General features: G+C 39.5%; 2 protein-coding genes across 2 annotated transcripts; both read right to left on the reverse strand.

The window, feature by feature from the left end:
* Positions 1–1,080: 1,080 nt before the first annotated feature.
* Positions 1,081–1,434, reverse strand: LOC140888928 (non-specific lipid-transfer protein 2-like). The gene has a single exon (XM_073296625.1). It carries the CDS (start codon positions 1,432–1,434, stop codon positions 1,081–1,083), a length of 354 nt encoding a protein of 117 aa, XP_073152726.1.
* Positions 1,435–16,234: 14,800 nt separating this feature from the next.
* On the reverse strand, positions 16,235–16,850 carry LOC140891787 (non-specific lipid-transfer protein 2-like). The gene has a single exon (XM_073300432.1). The coding sequence runs from the start codon at positions 16,748–16,750 to the stop codon at positions 16,403–16,405; it is 348 nt and encodes a 115-aa protein (XP_073156533.1). The 5' UTR covers positions 16,751–16,850; the 3' UTR covers positions 16,235–16,402.
* Positions 16,851–23,187: the final 6,337 nt, after the last annotated feature.

Here is a 23,187-nt window from a genome sequence, read left to right on the forward strand (position 1 = left end):
GAACCCATTAAAATAACCACTTTGATCATTTTAATAGATGGATAAAAATACTCCTTTTTATATTTTAATAAAGTTAATTATTATTTAATATTCACTATCATTATTTTTTCAATTTAAAAATATAAATTTATTTTTCGCTGTAGCATGCATAGAGTATTTATGCACTTATCATTCCAGTTTATTTTTTTTCAATTTAAAAATATATAAAAATTATTTTATTTCTAGCTGTAACATAGATTACTTATATGGACGCGTGATAGATTACTATGAAGACCACCGACACCAGTTTTTGATTATTTCGAAAATCATTAACGTTGTTAGAGTACCAAAAAAAAAAAAAAAGCACAAGCACCAATTAATACTATGCACAGCGTTGCGTCACGTGCTATAATACAATATCCCTGACTCCATCGGATGGCTTCCAATCGGAGCAATCAAGATTCAAGAATTCAAGATTTATTACAAACACTTTCAATTTATTCCTTTAATTTCATTAGAAAACAAACTAAAATTACATAACCTTGGATTAGCCGCTACTTGAATATTTTATCCAGTTGAATTGAACCATGGTGGCTGGAAGAATTAATTGAACATTTTCCATAGAAAATTAGTACTAGGAATATAATCTAATGCGGTTCGATATATGGTTTAGAATTTAGATCAAGAAAATGGTGCATGACAGGAAAAAAAGGGCCGGGCCAGTTACCCACTAATTATTATGTATTCTCGTATCAGGTTTGTTTGAGACGACGATTTTTATTACAACATGGGATATGTACGTGTTTCATAGTCTTGAATCATGAAGTTACAATGCATATATAATGGCACAAAAGTTGCAGAAAGTACTGAAACATGGCCACGTCATTATATAATGATGATCATAAACTGAAGTTTAATTAGCTGATTTAACATATATAAAACGTCAACAGAGATTGATAGATTCATGATACATATATATTTCAAGTACGTAGTACGTACATGTAGCGGGGACGGAGATGGGTTAAAGTCTCTTATTCATTAAAAGTAAAATGAGTATATATAGATCAAGTCTGCATGCGTCACGTACGGTTATATTCGAGTTCACTGGACCTTAGTGCAATCAGTAGAGGGGCTGATATTATACGGAATGCTGACGTGACACTGGCCAGGGAGCGAGGCCGCTCTGCTGATATATGCAGGGTAGGCCTGTGCAAGACCTTTGAGGCAGTTGCACACGCTCTGCCGGTCAGCGGTGGTCTTTGCGGCCGCGTATAGGCCTTTGACGCCGCCGCAGCAGTTGCCCATAGGACCCGAGTTGATGACGTAGGGGATACACGGATTCAAGTCCGACATCACCGTGCCGCACCCGATCTGAGCCTCTCCACTGGGAGCCATGGCCACCACTAGTAGTACCAACAGAAGAATTAGGGACATCACCTTCATTGCTGCGGCCATTTAATTCGATCGGGTTATATATGGAAATTAATTAATCAGAAAGTAATATATATTATGTAGTGGTTTTAGTGTAGTGTAGTGTGTGTGGAGAAGTTGGGTCACATATGATGTGCTTTTATAGAGAGATTTTACAAGTGGATCGTTACCTATTGCTAGCTAGCTAGCTCGGGAAAAATTAAATTGCACATGTTAGCTCAAGTGGTTTATTCCTCGAATTTAAATATTGAGTTAGTTAATTATACACTACCATAATGGTTTTCTTCTGTTGTATCCAAGGATTTAATATTTAATATTATATTGGATGTATTTAACCTTTTTTAAAAAATAAAATAAATTAAATTGCGCCTTGGCTTCATTGAGGTTTTCAATATTTTGTTTTGGATCTAATTTGACACACCTACTTTTTTATTCTCGACTATTTTGATCAAATTGTTGATGTCACATAAAAAAATGAAGTTGTTTTAAAAGATGTTGATTTGTCATGCTGTTACATCATCAATCAAACAAAAAAAATATGAAAATGAAATTAGTAGTCTACAAACTAAATTTTAAAAAGTTAATGAAGCAAAATAAAAAAAAAGTAGACAAATTAAAGGCAAAAAAAAAAAAAAAATCATTTTCCTCTAATAGTCGGTGTGGATGTTAATTAATTACGAGGAAATGTTACATGTGCAGTTGGTCGTTGGGGGTGGATTAAATGCCTAGCTGCTGGCTCCATTTTCAGATAATTGATTGTTGTCTTTAACAATTAACATATGTGAAAAGTTCAACCATTTGTGGCACTTAATTAATTACAATAAAGACTTCAGCATGATGATGGTTAACCCATCGAATTATTGTTGATACAGAATCCAACCTGGTTCAATTGAAGATATAGGTTTGGGTCGAACCACATCCGATGCACCAATTTGTTGGGCTTGGACTATGTCTCCAATCTTTTGTGTGAAGTTATCTTGATGTGTGATGGCCCAATATCATCTACTAAGTGGACTGGATAGACGTAGGCCCAAGTAGCAGTTCAAGAATCTGTTAAGAGCAGTTGGCTTCTCAACCGATCGAAAAAGAAGTCAGCTGGAAGATTGGGTAGAAGAGATATACAAGCAATTACAATCAATACTCACGATCAAGATTGAGAGAAAAAGAAAAATACAAAGCAGAGGAAGGAAAAGCAGGAATATGAGCCAAGAGTGTATAGATCTTGTTGTATTCTTGGTTCAATTCGTAAACTTGTATTGTAAACTTTCAGTGGTGATTCAATAAATCTTTATGGGGTTCCTCCGTGGATGTAAGTCATGCAAATGACTGAACCACGTAATTGATTGTGTCCTTTGTGTTGTTCTTTAGTTTTATCATATTCTGTAGCTGAGTTCTTATCAAGAAGTTTTGGTTTCGGGTTTACTGTTGAATAGACGATTGTGTTCTTGTTGAGTTTGGAATCAAATTCATTGGTTAGATCAACAAGTGGCGCCGTCCGTGGGAATTGAATTCACGAATGGGAATTGGAACAATGAAATTCGATATAGAAAAATTCACGGGAAAGAATGACTTCTCACTTTGGCGTATCAAGATGTGAGCCATCTTGATCCAGCAAGGATGGTTAGTGTAGTGACCCTGCATGGAATCACCTACTAACTTGCAACTAATAGCATGCATTAAACTTAATACAACAAAATACTTAACAGAGTAAAAACGTGCGGAAACATAATCCATAATTTACATATCAGCTTAGTAATATAATCCAGGCTTAAATCTGTAGTGATACAACCATATCGAAATTCTTAAAAGTAAACATTATACAGCTAATAAATCGTGCTGTATAAAAACTTTCAAAGCTCCTGCTCCCTAGTCATGCCTTGAACTACCAGCTCCGTCCATCCTGCGACCTGCCCCATGGAATAGGGTGTCCAAGATAACAACTAGGACGTGAGCGCTACGCCCAGTACATAGACATGAGTAAACATATGTATATAATGCATGCAACATGATGACTGGTACAGGGTCATCTGAAAAGTCATGCTCAGAACCGGCGCCATATGAGTGCTGCCACCGCACGGATCAACCTCTGGGTGCAACCACACTCGTCTAGTACACTAGAGTAGACAGACATAAATGCCCCCGCCGTCGCGGTACCCTCAATGACAGACTATCGAGTATAGAGCTGAGCGGCTCTATAATCAGGTATAACAAGAAATAGGCTCAACGTGTATATGCACATGACATATGAGTATAGAAAATGGTAAATCATACATCATGCCATATAATAATGCCAAATAAATGCAACATATAAACATGTATACTCGCTGGCAATCTCAGTCAATGTGTACGTACCTCTAGGCTAGTTCAAGTATAATAGATCCTAGGTTCCAAGCCTATATTCAAAAATTCATCGTATCACTACATAAATTCTATAAGCCTTAACTAAGCTAATAAGTACTCCCAAAACTTAAATAGATTCCCGGACCATACCTTCGTCCGTAGTTAGCCCTTTGGAGTCGCTAGTCCCGGATGACTATAACCACACCTTGGTTATTCCAGAACCTCTATTATAACCGATAGGGCCCTCCGTGTATATCTCACACTATATAACTGAAGAAGGAAACTCGGGAATTCGTAATTGAAAATGAACTCTGAACGGCCCTTTTTATAGCCAAATTTCTCGGCCAGGATCAGAACTTCCGATTTCGGGATCGGAGCTTCCGATCCAGCTCATTGCGTGCATGTCTGCCACGCCAGGATCGGAACTTCCGATCTACGATCGGAGCTTCCGATCTGCTTTATGATCGACACTTGTCAAAACTCGCGACTGAGTCATCGATCATTTTTGACAGCTGGGGATCGGAACTTCCGTTCCAGGATCGGAGCTTCCGTTCCGATCGGAGCTTACTATCCGGGATCGGAGCTTACTATCCGGGATCGGAGCTTACTATCCGGGATCGGAACTTACTATCCGACCCAAAATGAAAAAGCCCAAATTTTACTTCTGAAGTCCAATAACACTCCGAAATTGGTTAAATACCAACCCTTAATCATGTTTAACATATTATTATTTTAAAATGGTATCTGGGTTACTACATTCTCCCCACCTTTAGATATTTCGTCCGCGAAATAACATCTAAAGACAATAAAGATAACAATATGAAACATCAAACCATGTCTTATTACAACAACGGTAATTACATCTTATATGGTAATCAAAAATACAAAGCAAACAACTCAGGATATTCTGCTCGCATACGACTCTCAGCTTCTCAAGTTGCTTCTTCAACACCTCGGCGCTGCCACTGTACCATCACAAGTGGTATAGTCTTGTTCCGAAGAAATTTCTCCTTCCTGTCTAGGATACAGATTGGTCGTTCAACAAAAGACAGATCTGGCTCTAGCTGAATATCAGTAGATTGAATCACATGAGATTCATCAGCTATGTACTGTCGAAGCAACGACACATGAAAAACATTGTGTATACTGGAAAGAGATGGCGGTAAAGCCAAACGATAAGCAACATCTCCGATTTTTTCCAGTATCTGGAAAGGCCCAATGTAACGAGGAGACAACTTGCCTTTCACACCAAATCTCATCACCTTCCTAAAAGGTGATACTCGCAGAAAAACATATTCACCAGGCTCAAACTGAAGTGGCCTGCGGCGAATATTCGCATAACTGGCTTGTCTATCTTGAGCAACTTTTATCCTATGCTTGATCAAATCTACCTTGTCTACAATCTGCTGCACCAATTCAGGACCCTCGACTTGCCGTTCCCCGACTTCATCCCAGAATAACGGAGTACGACACCGTCGACCATATAATGCCTCGAATGGTGACATATCAATACTACGATGATAACTGTTATTGTAGGCAAATTCAATCAAAGGTAACTGATCCTGCCAAGATAAGCCAAAATTCATGACAGAAGAACGTAGCATATCCTCCAGCGTACGAATAGTGCGCTCTGACTGCCCGTCAGTCTCCGGATGATACGCCGTGCTCAAACTCAGATTGGTACCCAACGCTTGCTGAAAACTACCCCAAAAACGTGAAGTAAATCGCGGATCTCTATCACTGACAATACTCACTGGAATCCCATGTAATCGCACAATCTCCTGGATATATAAGCGTGCCATGCGATCATAAGAATACTCCCGGTTATAAGGAATGAAATGTGCTGATTTTGTCAAACGGTCAACGACAACCCAGATAGCATCACACTAACGTGACGTCATAGGTAAGTGGGTGACAAAATCCATAGTCACGTGTTCCCACTTCCATTCGGGAATCTCAAGATTCTGCAGTAATCCACCTGGTCGTCGATGTTCAGCTTTGACCTGTTGACAAACCAAACATCTCGAAACAAACTGATAAACACTTCGCTTCATTCCCTTCCACCAGAATCTAGTTCGCAAGTCCTTATACATTTTCATACTTCCAGGATGAACTGATAATCGACTCCTGTGAGCTTGAGATAGAATATCATTCCTGAGCTCCGCAACATTAGGTACAACCACTCTATTGGATAGGCACAATAAACCATCTGCCTGAAAATGGAATCCAGATGTATTAACTCCATTGGCTAGACGTGCCAATCGCTGAGTCTTAACATCAGATATCTGAGCATTTCTGATCCGAGAATACAATACCGGCTCAGATAGAATAGTATACAAACGAATCTCATTCCTCCCTTTCTTGTGCTTGAGCGTAAAACTCAATGAACAGCATTCTTGAATCATATGAGATATTTCATTAGTCTGAAGTGCAAACAGTCTCACCTGCCGACTCAAGGCATCAGCAGTAAGATTAGCAGAACCTGGATGATATTTGATTTCACAATCATAATCCTTCAGGAGATCCATCCAGCGTCTCTGTCGCATATTCAATTCTGCCTGAGTGAATAAATACTTCAAACTCTTGTGATCCGTAAATATCTCAAATTTCTCGCCATAAATATAATGTCTCCAAATCTTGAGCGCAAATACAATGGCGGCTAACTCGAGATCATGCACTGGATAATTACTCTCATGCAACTTCAACTGTCGAGAAGCATAGGCAATAACATGTCCATGCTGTGTCAAAACACATCCTAACCCCTGACCAGAGGCATCAGTATAGACAACATAACCTCCTGATCCAGAAGGTAGAGCTAGCACAGGTGCAGTAGTAAGACGTCTACGTAGCTCGTGAAATGACTCCTCACAATCCGAGGACCAAATGAAGGCAACATCTTTCCGTGTAAGCTGAGTCAAAGGCCTGGCCAACTGTGAAAAATTCTCGATGAACCGACGGTAATATCCCGCTAGACCCAAGAAACTACGAATCTCAGCAACCGTCGTCGGTCGAGACCAGTTCAGCACTGCCTCTATCTTACTAGGATCAACAGATATCCCTTCATTAGAAATCACATGACCGAGAAATACTACCCGATCAAGCCAAAATTCACACTTGCTTAATTTCGCATATAGCTGCTTATCTCGTAACGTCTGTAGAACAATCTTCAAATGCTGTGCATGCTCATCCTTGTCATGAGAATAGACAAGAATATCATCTATGAAGACGATGACAAATCTATCCAGATAATCTCGAAATACCTGATTCATTAGATTCATAAAGACTGCCGGTGCATTCGTCAAACCGAATGGCATCACCAGAAACTCATAATGCCCGTATCTGGTCCTGAAAGCAGTCGTAGATATATCTGAGTCTCGTACCCGCATCTGATGGTATCCAGATCTCAGATCTATCTTCGAATAAACAGAAGTACCCTGTAGTTGATCAAACAGATCATCAATCCGCGGCAAAGGATACTTATTCTTGATGGTGACACGATTCAACTGCCTGTAATCAATACATAATCGCATCGATCCATCCTTCTTCTTGACAAACAAAACAGGTGCTCCCCACGGAGAAACACTCGGACGAATATATCCCTTATCAAGTAGATCTTGCAACTGCTGTTTCAATTCCCTCATCTCTGACGGTGCCAGACGATAAGGTGCTCCGGATATAGTCGTAGTTCCTGGTACTAGATCAATACCAAATTCAACCTCTCGAACCGGAGAAAAACCAGGAATCTCATCAGGGAATACGTCAGGAAACTCGCTGACAACCGGTAGCTGATCAATACCCGTACTACTCATGGACATATCAACTGCATAGATGAGGTATCCCTCCCCACCTGACTCCAAGACATGACATGCCTTCAGAGCCGAAACAAGTGGCATCGGAGGTCGCGCACCCTCACCATAAAAGTACCAACTATCACCCTCAACGGGATGAAACTGTACCAGACGCTGATAACAATCCACAGTAGCGTGATACAAAGTCAGCATATCTATTCCCAAGATACAGTCAAAATCCATCATCGCTAATATCATCAAATTAGCCGATAACACATTACCCTCAAACTCCAGAAGGCAACCCATCACTAGACGCTTAGTTACTACCTTCTGCTCCAACGGAGTAGATACAACTAAATCCATATCTAATGATACATAAGGTAATCTATGTCTCTTAACGAAGCGACTAGAAATAAAGGAATGCGATGCTCCAGTATCAATTAATACAAGTGCAGGAATACCACATAACAAGAAGTTACCTGCCAACATGCGATCGCTTCCCTCAGTAGCCTGCTCCTGAGATAGAGCAAACACCTGCCCTTGAGTCTGGGGACGATAACCAGAAGAACTCTGTGGTGCTGGCTGCTGACGTGGAAAAGTAGATGCCTGAGATCCAACCTGGGATCCCGATCCACTAGCAGAACCCATGCGCTGAGGACAATCTCTCCGCAGATGTCCCTGCTGACCGCAAATATAACAAGCACCAGTAGCTCTCCGACATGAAGCTGCAGGATGCTTCCCACCACAATGGCTACAAAACTCCTCCTTCTTCTTCTTCTTTCCAAAACGGAACATACCTCGTGAACCACGAGATCCAGATGAAGTAGTAGGAGTAGAAGAAGACGTAGGTCCGGATTGCACAACAGATTGAGCTCGAGGCTCAACAAATCCACTAGGCTGTGCTGGCATCATCAACTGTCCACGCCTGTTGCTGGTCTCCACAAGACGGCAACGGTTCACCAAAGTCTCATAAGACACCGGGTCATCACAGACGACAACCTGAGAGTAGATATCTTGGTTCAGGCCTTGCAGAAAGATATCATATTTCGACGCATCACTCTCATTGATATGGGGACTGAAAGGTAGCAGATCAAGAAATCGTTGCTGATACTGATCAATAGTCATTGATCCTTGCCTCAGAGTAAGCAACTCCATAGATCGTGCTTGGCGAACAGCCGGAGGAAAATATAATTTCTGGAACTCCCGACAGAAATCCCCCCAAGTCACCTGTCCTCTCTCAGTACGTGCCTGAGCAACCTTGGCATCCCACCAAAAACGTGCTCTATCCTCTAGAACGAATTCTAGAACTTCCAGTTTCTGCTCCTCAGTACACTCAAAAGCTCGGAACGTGCTCTCAAGTTTAGACATCCAACTTCTAGCTTGTTCAGGATTCTCGCCTCCCACTAAGGGTTTCGGTCCTACCTGCATAAACTTATTAATAGTATAGCGACGTCGACCCTCATGAGGACGATGTTGATCATCCTGATGATGATGGCGACGATGATGATGACCACCTCCCTGGCCAACACTACCGTGACTCTCGTCAGCCATATCCTGAAAAGAATTGCACATTAAAATCCCAAATGCGCAAAAATTTACTCAAGACTAAACTAAATCCCAAGTACTAATCCCAAAATCTATGCATGCTCTGATACCAAAAATGTAGTGACCCTGCATGGAATCACCTACTAACTGGAAACTAATAGCATGCATTAAACTTAATACAGCAAAATACTTAACAGAGTAAAAACGTGCGGAAACATAATCCATAATTTACATATCAGCTTAGTAATATAATCCAGGCTTAAATCTGTAGTGATACAACCATATCGAAATTCTTAAAAGTAAACATTATACAGCTAATAAATCGTGCTGTATAAAAACTTTCAAAGCTCCTGCTCCCTAGTCCTGCCTTGAACTACCAGCTCCGTCCATCCTGCGACCTGCCCCATGGAATAGGGTGTCCAAGATAACAACTAGGACGTGAGCGCTACGCCCAGTACATAGACATGAGTAAACATATGTATATAATGCATGCAACATGATGACTGGTACAGGGTCATCTGAAAAGTCATGCTCAGAACCGGCGCCATATGAGTGCTGCCACCGCACGGATCAACCTCTGGGTGCAACCACACTCGTCTAGTACACTAGAGTAGACAGACATAAATGCCCCCGCCGTCGCGGTACCCTCAATGACAGACTATCGAGTATAGAGCTGAGCGGCTCTATAATCAGGTATAACAAGAAATAGGCTCAACGTGTATATGCACATGACATATGAGTATAGAAAATGGTAAATCATACATCATGCCATATAATAATGCCAAATAAATGCAACATATAAACATGTATACTCGCTGGCAATCTCAGTCAATGTGTACGTACCTCTAGGCTAGTTCAAGTATAATAGATCCTAGGTTCCAAGCCTATATTCAAAAGTTCACCGTATCACTACATAAATTTTATAAGCCTTAACTAAGCTAATAAGTACTCCCAAAACTTAAATAGATTCCCGGACCATACCTTCGTCCGTAGTTAGCCCTTTGGAGTCGCTAGTCCCGGATGACTATAACCACACCTTGGTTATTCCAGAACCTCTATTATAACCGATAGGGCCCTCAAGTGTATATCTCACACTATATAACTGAAGAAGGAAACTCGGAAATTCGTAATTGAAAATGAACTCTGAACGGCCCTTTTTATAGCCAAATTTCTCGGCCAGGATCGGAACTTCCGATTTCGGGATCGGAGCTTCCGATCCAGCTCATTGCGTGCATGTCTGCCACGCCAGGATCGGAACTTCCGATCTACGATCGGAGCTTCCGATCTGCTTTATGGCCGACACTTGTCAAAACTCGCGACTGAGTCATCGATCATTTTTGACAGCTGGGGATCGGAACTTCCGTTCTAGGATCGGAGCTTCCGTTCCGATCGGAGCTTACTATCCGGGATCGGAGCTTACTATCCGGGATCGGAACTTACTATCCGGCCCAAAATGAAAAAGCCCAAATTTTACTTCTGAAGTCCAATAACACTCCGAAATTGGTTAAATACCAACCCTTAATCATGTTTAACATATTATTATCTTAAAATGGTATCTGGGTTACTACAGTTAGATGCTCTACAGAAATCAGAAGGATCGTCTACTGATGATAAAGACAGGATTGAACTATTGGATAAAGCACACAATGCGATAATCTTGTGCCTGGGTGACAAGCCCTTCGAGAAGTATGTAGGGAGACCTCTGCAGCTGCTGTGTGGAACAAACTAGAAAGTTTGTATATGACAAACTCACTTGCTAACCGGCTATACATGAAGTAGAGGCTATACTCGTTTATCATAAGATATGATAAGGCTCTGGATGATCAGATAGATGAATATACCAAAATTCTTGACGATCTTGAGAATATTGAGGTCAGACTTGAAGAAAAGGATAAGGCCCTAATCCTGTTGAATGCATTGCCTAAGAAGTATGAAAACTTTGGAGATGTCTTGTTGTATGGAAGAGAGCAAACAATTACTTTGGAGGAAGTAATGTCTACAATACAATCGAAGGAACTCCAAAGGAAAACGAATGCAAGTACATAACCTCAAGGGGAAAGCCTTACTACTCGAGGTAGATCAGACAAAAGGGTTTATAGTGGCAAAAAGTTCACATCAAGATCAAGAATCCAGGGGAGAGGTCAGAGAAGAAACACTGGAAATTTGAAATGTTTTATATGTCATAAGGAGGGCTGATATCCGGAGGAGGAAGTCACCTCAGTTCCTCGATGACCCTAACATAAAAGCTCTTCCTCAATCAACTAGGGCCAGCTCAGGAGCTCGGGAGCTCGGCCAAGCTCCCCCACCATAATTACCAGCTCGGGTCGGGAGCTCGGCCAAGCTCCCCCACCATAATTACCAGCTCGGCCCCGGTGTCAGTAGGGAGTTAGCTTAATAGAGGGGTTGGACAACCTTGGTAAGCTGGCTAAGATGTTAGGATCAGTGGTCTAGGGTGAGTGCAGAGGTTCAGCAATAACTCACTCACCCCTTTCTATATGACCCTAAGGAGAGCATCAATATAGTCTTAGTGACGGCAGTTCATCTCAGATTAAGCGTATCATTATTTCATTCGTTAGACAAGATTCGGGAGAAATCTCAGCCTAAATATTCGGGATCGTGATCCCGAGATTCTCGGGTTCTTGATAAGGAAGGTAAGCGCTAAATCCGGAGCCCTCTCCTATAAATATTAGGTTCATTTTCATCATTTGCATCCTAATTTTTCACTCGTGTGCACACACCACTCTCTATATTTCGCTATCCTAGCATCTGACTTGAGCGTCGAAGGGGATACGCGGAAATACCTTCCGGCCCCCTTTAACACTCTTGTTCGTGGTTTCAGGTCAGCAACAGCTCATCACTTATTGGAGGAGTTTTGTTAGCGCGACTAATTAGCTCACCCAAGGAGATCACTTTATTGAGGTTCATCAATTGGCACCGTCTGTGGGAAATTCAAGTTAAGGCGTAGATATGGCAGGAAGAGGAAGAGGAAGGGGAAGGGGAAGAGGTAATGTGGCGGACATGACTGTAGATCAGCTCAGCCAGTTCATCACTCAAACGGTGCAAACGACCATGGGTCAGAATCCACCACCTCCTGCTGTAGGTCATCCAAACCCAATGGATGCGTTGTGGGAAGAGATCAGGAGACTGGGTCGACAAGTTGGAGGTCGGCCTGGGCCTATACAGAGGGAAAGCCCTTTTGCTCGGGCTATTCTAGATGAAGAACTCCCTGCAAATTTTAAGCAACCTGCTTTAGGGGAGTATGATGGTAGCTCAGATCCGGAGGAACATTTGGGGAGATTTGAAAATGCAGCCTTGTTGCATAGATATTCAGGTGAAATTAAATGTCGGGTCTTCCTCACTACTCTGGTGAGGTCAGCTCAGCAATGGTTCAACCTTTTACAGCCGGGTAGTATTCAGAGTTTCAATGACTTCAGTTCAGCTTTACTACACCAATATGCGAGTAGCAAGAGATATTTACAGATTCCTTTTCTTGGGATTGTATTATTTGTTTGTGGTTTCCGCAGCTTATTCTGGTTTACTGTTTGATTAAGTTAATTGCATGCCTAAGTTCTGTTTAGTAGGTGATCTCGGTAAGGGTCACTACATTAGTTAATGAACTTGGAGTCAAGTTAGACAAAATAACAGTTCATTGCGATAGCCAAAGTGCTCTTTACTTGTCTAAACATCAGGTATTCCATGAAAGGACTAAACATATAGATGTGAAGATGCACTTTATAAGAGACATGCTAACTAAAGGTGAAGTAGGATTAGAGAAGATTGCAACTGAGGATAATCCCGCAGATGCTCTAACAAAGTCTCTGCCTCTTGCTAAGTTCAACTATTGCATGGACTTGGTAAAGGCAGTGAAGCCAAGTGAGAATCAGTGAAGATAGCTTGGAGAGGAACTCCAGATCAAAATTTGGATCCAAGGTGGAGATTGTTGGGCTTGGACTATGTCTCCAATATTTTGTGTGAAGTTATCTTGATGTGCGATGGCCCAATATCATCTACTAAGTGGACTGGATAGACGTAGGCCCAAGTAGCAGTTCAAGAATCTGTTAAGAGCAGTTGGCTTCTCAACCGATCGAAAAAAAAGTCAGCTGGAAGATTGGGTAGAAGAGATATACAAGCAATTACAATCAATACTCACGATCAAGACTGAGAGAAAAAGAAAAATACAAGGCAGAGAAAGGAAAAGCAGGAATAAGAGCCAAGAGTGTATAGATCTTGTTGTATTCTTGTTCAATTCGTAAACTTGTATTGTAAACTTTCAGTGGTGATTCAATAAATCTTTATGGGGTTCCTCCGTGGATGTAAGTCATGCAAATGACTGAACTACGTAATTGATTGTGTCCTTTGTGTTGTTCTTTAGTTTTATCATATTCTGTAGTTGAGTTCTTATCAAGAAGTTTTGGTTTCGGGTTTACTGTTGAATAGACGATTGTGTTCTTGTTGAGTTTGGAATCGAATTCATTGGTTAGATCAACACAATTGAATCGGATTGGAGTTCATGCCGGTCCAAACGAGATTTTGATATGGCCAAAAAGGTCATCGATCTTATGCAATATCGTTTACATGACTAGTTTGTTTATTGTATTAATTCGATAGTTTACTTCAATTGATACCTAAAAATAACGAATACAAGTTTTCATGTCATAAAAAAATATATTAGGTTACAAATGTATAATAACATGTAAACGCAGAATGTACAGATTTTTTATTACATATATATGCTAACGAATTGGTCCGATTACATTACTTTAATTTACCGCTAAGGCCAATTTTAATCCTATCCAATTCGATCAGGTACATGCGCAGAATTGTCGATTTATATTAATTTTTTGTTATATTTTGCGAGACACGTACATGTTTTTTATTTTTATTTTTAAAAAGATGGACACGTTGTATTGAATTAATTTGGTAAAGATGAACCACTACCAATATATATATTATTATGTCGATCGCCTCACAATGAATGTGTTCTGACTATGCTCCCACAGGGTGATTCTATACCACATACGGTCAAATACATTTTTTATGTATTTTTGTTGAGATGTTTGCGCAAATATTACGCTAAAAAAAAATCATATGAACCTCGCCTGTAATTTTTTTTTTTTGTTATTTAGCGTAATGTTATGTTAACATGTGAAAAAAAGATAAGAGGTATTTCATTCAATGTAATATAAAATCATCACTCCCACTATTTTAGATTTATATAAGACCGTAGTCGTAGATATGAGCGTTTGGAGTGAAAAGTGAAAACACTCATTTGTTACAGTAGTATCACGAGAGGAATATGCATCAATTTTTGCTACCACACCTACCGTATTGACGACAAATAGTGAAGATATCGAAAATTTCTGATAAGGTGTTATAACTGTATCAAAATTTTCGATATCACTATCGTTATGAAATTTAAAAATTTTCATATTTTGATTTGTGAAATACCCAACAAAATTTTTAGAAATTTAAAAATTACAATGCTTCAAGTAATTAACGGTGTCATACCGATACTGTAGCAAAAAATATAGGGTTTTTAAATATTATTATGTATTGGACAAGTTTTTTTATTTTATAATTTCGAAATAGATGGTATTGTATCGATATCATATCAAATTTTCGGTATACCGAAATTTTGGATATGAACAATATAAAATTTATATGATACCAAAACTATCGATATATTTGTTTCTACCGAAATTTTTAATATGATACTCTTTTCTTCAAAATTTCAGTGTAACTTATCGAACCACCCCTAAGAGGAATTAACCAAAAATTAGTAAATATAGCAATATGGGAATCACGTTTTAGGATAAATCAGGAAGTATTTGTAATCATTATAAAAAATAAAATCTTTAGGTTTTTTTTTAAAAAAAATTAGTTTTTATGTTTCTTAACCCCAAATCTTGCTTCTTCTTAGTTAAATAGAATCTCAAAGATAGTAGCACACTGATTTTTATTTTTTAAAAGTGATTATAATATTTTGATAAATAAATAAAAAAAGCTACTAGGAAGTATCAATATATTTTTAAATTTTTAAATAAAAGTATTGATAAAGTTAAAATAAAAGGCAATGATGAAAGGAAAAAATAAAAGTTAATAATGAAAGTAAAAATAATTATCATTTTTAAAAAAAGTAAAAATAATTATAAACAATGTTGAGATTGCCAATTTTCTCACCAACCTTAGCCGCCGCCGCCACCTTCTTGTCTGGACCCAAAATTAGCCCAAACTCCGTTACCTACAGTTTTGCGGGGAATTCTTAGCTGGCCCAGTGCCCATCTGTCCAAATCAATGGCCATGATTTGATCAGATCAAATCAATTGACCCCAAGGACAGGATAAAACTTTCTCAGTTGGGAAAGTCTATGCTACCCCAAGGGCACTGCCCTTGGGGTGACATGGCAGAGCATGATTGGTAAAAATCAGTGGACCCTATGTGGAGCCCACTAATTTTAACCAATCACGGATTGTCACGCCACCCCAAAAGCACTGTCCTTAGGGTAGCATAGAATTTCCCCAGTTTTGCATGCATTCTATTAGTAATGTGGATAGCGTGGCGGGTTTTGATTGGTTCAAATCAATGAGACCCGCGTGAGACTCACGGATTTGGAACAATCATGAGGTGCCACGTCGCCCATAAGATAGTACCCTATGGGCGGCATGTACAAAACCATTTTGGTGATATATTACATTGTATTTCAGTGCAAGAATCCTGATATATTATGAACACTAGTTTTATACTGTTAGTTTATTAATTTGTGTTGGATAAATAACCCGATAGTTTAATATATAGGCTTAGACAAACATCCTCTTTTAAGTTAGCTTTTAGAATGAGCTAATTAGGTTCAAGTCTCAATTCTTAACAAGTTATAGCCGAATAGTTTAATATATAGTCTTGGACAAATCTAGTGGATGAATTAGGTAGGTCCAAGTCTCATAGTCATTTCCCAACATATACTAGTATGTGTAGCCAGTTGAATATTTTCCATGGAATTATTTAGTATTTTTATAGCTATTCCACACACACACGGGTCATTTGGTTTATTAATGTAGCGATTGGATTCGATGAATGTGTTTCGTCATCATGATCTTGAACCATGCAATTCCATAACATACACTCGTTAATTACTTAAAAATATATGGCGGAAGTTGCAGAAAGTGTAACGACATTGATCAATATAAACGTCAACGTACACGTACAGATTGATCATATATATATAATATACTTAACTTACATAATTAATTGACCGGATACATAAAAACTCTTTTATTCATCACAATTAATGCATCACTGGAATTAAGTTTAATATATATAATTCACTTGACCTTGGCGCAATCAGTAGAAGGGCTGATCTTGTAAGGAATGCTGACGCCGCACGTGCTAGGAAGCGAGGCGGCCTTGCCGAGATACGCAGAGTAGGCATTTGCAACAGCCTTGAGGCAGCCGCACACGGCCTGTCGGTCCGGCGTGGTCTTGGCGGCGGCGTATAGGGCTTTCACCCCGCTGCAGCAGCTGCCTAGAGGACCTCTCCCGGTCACGTAAGGGATGCATCCGCCCAAGTCTGAAACCACAGTGCCGCACCCTATCACTCCCTCTCCACCGGGAGCCAGTGCCAATGCTACCACCAACACCATGCACATACACTTTATCATTGCCGCTGCCATTTCAGTACCCCTGGAAAGTAAAACTAGCTTATGTGGTGTTGTTTGTTTAGTGTGCTGTGAGGAAAAAGATGCTCCAATGCAGTGGCTTTATATAGCACCAGTAGCTAGCTAGCTAGCTAGCTAGCTAGTTCTTGCTCAATCGCCACTCTTGGATCGATTAATGCGCTTGCAGTTGGTAGTTGGCGGTGGATTATTTAATGCCTAGCCCTAATACCAGATTGATTGTTGAGTTTTTATACCAAAAAGTCCAACTATTAATTTGCGGCACTTGATTAATATATATATGGTAATCAAGATTAATTCATGGGGTTATCTTATTCTTTTTTTTTTTTACGTGGTAACTCGCGGCCGCTACTTTTCGGTGTGTTCTGGATAAACCTTAAACTAACGCAATAGCTAGCAAACTACGCTAATTAGGTAAACTACATTAAGCAAGTCATATGTAACAGGCTAGTCCAGGAAGGTATTGAACATCGGTTATCTTATTCTTGGAGACACTTGTTTCCTGCAGAAACAATGTGGTAGATTAGGATGGACCACCCACTATGAATATACAATGTGCTTTACAATAAATGTGTTCTCATTCGTGTCAATCATATGGTTGGCAGTGACATAAATTTTACCATTTCATATCAATTAATTAAGTGGACATATTCATTTTTTTATGAGCTAGCTATCTAGCTAGCAAACACACAGTACTAAGTGAAATATATATGGTGTGTTACTAAGGGACTAACATGAAACCTGGCTACTTGTGAAATTAAAATAAATGGACCAATGTGGAATTAATTCTTGTTTGAAGGGTGCATTCCGAATTCTGAAAACCTTGTTTAAACAGCAGCAACAATAACAGCGACAATAATGAACACAGTCGAGGCGAGAGAAACTCTCTATCCGCAAGACGAAATTGCCCGTTCCAAGTGCTAAACGTTAGCGGCAATCGTCTCTAAGATACAACAACGTTCGATCGTGATATAGCAGCACAACAAATATCACGAACTTCAATGAACGAAAAATATGCTTTAACTTTTCTTTGAGAAAGTGAGGGAGAGTTCTTGAGAATCAGAAATCTGAAATGTATGTTATCAGATGTTTCTATATATCATTTCTATTTTATAACCACCATATATATAGTGTTATACATGAACAACACGTTTTAAGGCGTAAGGATGCAACCCATGACAGAAAAATGCCAGAAACAGTCGTGATTGTTAGTTCTGCAGAAGGTGCGCTCGGGCGGTAATTTTCTACCGCGCGAGCGCCCAACTTTAAGCCAACACACTGCCTCGCCATTTTGGTACTGCGCTCGCGCGGTAATTTTTAACCGCGCGGGCGCATGTCGCTTTGAACTCACTGTCTTGCATGTGCGGTGCTGTAATAAAATATTATTTTAAATAAATTTTATTCAAAAAGAATAATCGGATCAGAAGACCACACCACACCACGCCGAGCCGAGGCGGCCGGCCTGCCGCGCGCGCGCGTGTGTGTTTGTTGCATCGACTAGCGTCTTTCCCCTTTACAAAACATCTGGTGCCCTAAAGGCCCAATCCCATAGTCCAATGTTGGACTAATTAAGGTGAACAACAAATTGAAGTTGTTCCAATGTGGGACTACCATTTCCCCATTTTCCTCCAATTTATTTCACCAAAATTTTGAATTTTGTAATACTTTGGACAAGGCTTTTACAAACAATTTGGGTTAATCAATTCAAACCCTTTCAAGCCCATTTCAATTGTAATTCATTCAATAATACAATTTTCAACAATCCCCCACATGAATGAATTTCACGTATATTAACATTCTCACTAGAAAATCATTTTGAGTTATTGTTATATCAGGATAGGTAGCTTGTGGCTTTGAACCTACCGTAGTAAAATACTATCGGATTTACTAGTTGCATAGTAACGCGATGTTTTGAACTAGTCAACCGTTTGTGTAAACCAAGACAATAGCACTTACATAACAATACTCTTACATATTTTGTTCTCACGTTGTGTCCATTTCGGCCCTGGACCATATCTTAGATTCATAAGTGTTGCAATCAAAGCGGCCAATACTTTGCACTTATATAGGTGATCTCCTATCAAGAGTATCCTGCGTTACTCCACCTCATAGGTATAGGAATCATTAAAAGAAAAACTTAACCTCACCACATTTTGCAGGTTATTTCAACTTGGATGTTCCAGGAATGAGTAAGTAATTTTTCCAAGTACTCAAACTAATATTTATAACTTAGTTGTCCCATTGAACCAAGGTTTTGGGATCTCCAATTCTCAAGGTTGGGTTACCGCTATAAACATTTTATTTTGTGGATTTTAAACTCATTCCTCCAAGTAGTTTGTACATTTGATCTCTATTTATACTTTTTGTAAGCGGATCCGCAAGGTTTTCCTTTGACTTCACATAGTCAACCGAAATAACCCCGTTCGAGATCAATTGTCTTATGGTATTATGTCTCCGACGAATATGTCGAGATTTACCATTGTACATACTACTTTGTGGTCTTCCTATTGCTGACTGACTGTCACAATGAATCGTAATGGAAGACACCGGTTTATTCCAACATGGAATATCTTCGAGAAAGTTTCGAAGCCACTCGGCTTCTTCTCCAGCTTTATCTAGAGCAATAAACTCGGACTCCATAGTTGACCAAGCTATACAAGTTTGTTTAGAGGATCTCCATGACACCGCTCCTCCACCGATAGTGAACACATATCCACTCGTAGACTTGGAGTCTTTTGTGTCAGAAATCCAATTTGCATCACAATATCCTTCTAGAACCGCAGGATATTTTGTATACACTATTCCATAACTCAAAGTGTATTTCAAATATCCAAGCACTCTCATTAGTGCTTTCCAATGATCCTTACTTGGATTACTTGTGAATCGACTTAGCTTATTTACGGTATATGCAATATCAGGATGGGTACAATTAGTTAAATACATTAAACTTCCTATCACCCTTGCATATTCCACTTGTGAAACAGGTTCTCCTCTATTTTTGGCTAAATGTGTACCCAATTCCAAAGGTGTTCTAGCCATAGGATGATTTGTGGCATTAAATTGTTCAAGAACCTTTTCTACATAATGAGTTTGGGATAACATAATTCCAGCAGGAAGTCTAGAGACTTTAATCCCTAGAATTATATCACAAAATCCCAAATCCTTCATATCAAAATGTTGTCTCAATATTTTTTTGGTTTTCACAATCAATTCATGGTTGCTACCCATGATTAACATGTCATCTACATAAAGACAAACAATTACATATGCATTTGTAGTACCTTTAATGTAGACACATTTATCACATTCATTTATTGTGAAACCATTTGACAACGTTGCAGTGTCAAACTTTTGATGCCACTGTTTAGGTGCTTGTTTAAGTCCATACAATGACTTGACAAGTTTACACACCTTTTGTTCTTTTTTGGGTACAACAAACCCTTATGGTTGTTTTATATATATTTCTTCATCCAATTCTCCGTTCAAAAACGCAGTTTTAACATCCATTTGATGAATCTCAAGATCATGCAATGCTGCAATAGCTATGAGAACACGAATGGATGTTATTCTAGAAACCGGAGAGTAGGTATCGAAGAAATCATATCCCTCTTTTTGTCTAAAACCTTGAACCACGAGACGAGCTTTATATTTATCTATAGATCCATCTTCTTTGTATTTCCTTTTAAGAATCCACTTGGATCCTAAAGGTTTACATCCCGGAGGGAGATCAACCAACTCTCATGTATGATTATGCATTATGGAATCTATTTCATTTTGTATGGCTTCCTTCCAAAAAGGAGCCTCAGGATTTGATAAAGCCTCTTGAAGAGTTCTTGGTTCATTATCTAACATGTATGTTAGAAAATCAGGACCAAACGATTTTTCAACTCTTGCACGCTTGCTGCGTCGTGGTTCCTCGTTGTTTTGTGGAGTTTCAGTTGTGTTTTCATGAGTTCGCTTGTTCGAACTTATTTGTTTCTTTTCTTTACATGAAAAGACATTTTCAAAGAATACAGCATTCCTTGACTCTATAATTGTGCCTTCATGTATATCAGGATTCGTTGACTTATGCACTAAGAATCGGTATGCACTACTATTGTATGCATAACCAATAAATATGCAGTCAACCGTTTTAGACCCAATTTTTATTTTTTTTGGCTTAGGTACTTCTACTTTCGCTAAACACCCCCACACTTTGAGGTTTTGGTAAGAAGGTTTACGACCTTTCCACTGTTCATATGGTGTTTCGTCTTTTCCTTTGATTGGAATCCGGTTTAGAATGTGTGTTGCTGAGAGAATCGCTTCACCCCACATATTTTGAGGTAAGCCAGAATTTATTAGCAATGCGTTCATCATTTTCTTTAATGTTCGATTTTTGCGTTCTGCAACGCCATTGGATTGAGGTGAGTAAGGGGCCGTCGTTTGATGAATGATGCCCGAAGTTGAGCAAAATTCTTCAAAAGGAGCCACATACTCTCCACCTCGATCACTTCGAATCATTTTAATTTTTGAACTTCGTTGATTTTCAACCTCAGTCTTATATTTCTTGAAAGATTCGATCGCTTCATCTTTGCTTTTCAATAAATATACGTAACAAAATCTGGTGCAATCATCAATGAATGTTATAAAGTAATTATTTTCACCTCTTGTTTGTACCATTTTTAAATCACATACATCAGTATGTATTAATTCAAGTGGTGTAGTACTTCTCGTGACATTATGAAATGGAGCTTTAACCATTTTCGCTTCAACACAAATCTCACACTTGTTTTGTGAATTTCTTTTAAACGTAGGTATTACATTGCAATTTGCAAGTCTTTGCAACGTGTTGAAGTTAACATGTCCTAATCGTTCATGCCATAAATCAAAACTTTCAGTCAAGTAAACAGAACGAATATCTTTATTCTTCGCCTCAGGGCGGATAACATTCATTACATTCAATTTGAAGAGACCACTATCATGGTACCCTTTCCCAACAAATACACCGGATTTTGTTAATACAAATTTATCAGATTCAAAAATTATTCTAAATCCAGCTTTGCTCAAAAGAGAACCCGAAACTAAGTTCTTCCGAATGTCTGGCACATACAGCACATTCTTGAGCGTCACCTCTTTGCCCGAGGTCATCTTCAACACCACATTTCCTACTCCAGCAACTTCAGACGTTGCGGAGTTTTCCATGAACAACTTTCTATCACCAACGGTGGCATAGGTGGAATACATGTCTTTCTCGGCACACACGTGACTCGTAGATCCGGTATCGATCCACCATCCTCTTGGATCATCCACCATGTTAGTCTCACATATAACAACACTAAGATCAATATCAGAAAGTGCTAAAGGTACATACCTTTCTTGAACCATGTTCACTTGCCTTGGTTTATGATTTTTGTTATTTTTCTTTGGAAGTCGGCAGTCCCTTGCCATATGATTCGGTTTGCCACAGTTGTAGCAACTTCCTTGGAATTTCTTCGCTTTCCCCTTTTGCTTTTCATCATGGGGGCGCTTCCTCTTTTGACTCGTACTAGACTCCGCCAGATTTGCTTTGGCCTCAGTTTCCATCAGCTTTTTATGTGACTTGGCCTCGGTATTTCTGTTGTCCTCCTCGATGCGAAGCCTCACAATAAGATCTTCAAGTTTCAACTCCTTACGTTTGTGCTTAAGGTAGTTTTTGAAGTCTTTCCACAGTGGAGGCAATTTCTCAATGATAGACGCGACTTGGAATGGTTCATTGATTTCCATTCTTTTGGCCAATAAGTCATGCAAGATGATTTGTATCTCTTGCACTTGACTCATTACAGTTTTTGAGTCTACCATCTTGAAGTCCAGAAATTTGCCAACTACAAACTTCTTTATGCCGGCATCTTCAGTTTTGTACTTCTTTTCCAAAGAATCCCATAATTTCTTGGCCGTCTTCACAGAGGAGTAAACACTATAGAGAGTGTCGTCGAGGCCATTCAGAATATAATTCCTGCAGAGAAAATCGTTGTGGTTCCATGCATCTATTGTTGTCCTTCTTTGTGTGTCAGAATCGCCTTCAACGACGACGGGGGGATCCTCCTTGAGAAATCTAGACAGATTAAGGGTGGTCAGATAGAACAGCATCTTCTGCTGCCAACGTTTGAAGTCGGCACCAGAAAACTTTGGCGGCTTTTCTCCATGAGCGGGGGCGGAAGCGAGCGGAGTGAATGAGACAGTAGACATCTTCAGAATCCGGGAAATACAAAGAATTTCGTCTTGCGATTGTTTGAAGGGTGTATTCCGAATTCTGAAAACCTTGTTTAAACAGCAGCAACAATAACAGCGACAATAATGAACACAGTCGAGGCGAGAGAAACTCTCTATCCGCAAGACGAAATTGCTCGTTCCAAGTGCTAAATGTTAGCGGCAATCGTCTCTAAGATACAACGACTTTCGATCGTGATATAGCAGCA

The sequence above is a fragment of the Henckelia pumila genome, chromosome 3, assembly GCF_033568475.1.
Source record: "Henckelia pumila isolate YLH828 chromosome 3, ASM3356847v2, whole genome shotgun sequence".
In the NCBI taxonomy this organism is placed as follows: domain Eukaryota; kingdom Viridiplantae; phylum Streptophyta; class Magnoliopsida; order Lamiales; family Gesneriaceae; genus Henckelia; species Henckelia pumila.

Coding starts and splice junctions, on each gene's coding strand:
- LOC140888928 (XM_073296625.1), bottom strand. CDS start 1,434: ATGGCCGCAGCAATGAAGGTGATGTCCCTAATTCTTCTGTTGGTACTA.
- LOC140891787 (XM_073300432.1), bottom strand. CDS start 16,750: ATGGCAGCGGCAATGATAAAGTGTATGTGCATGGTGTTGGTGGTAGCA.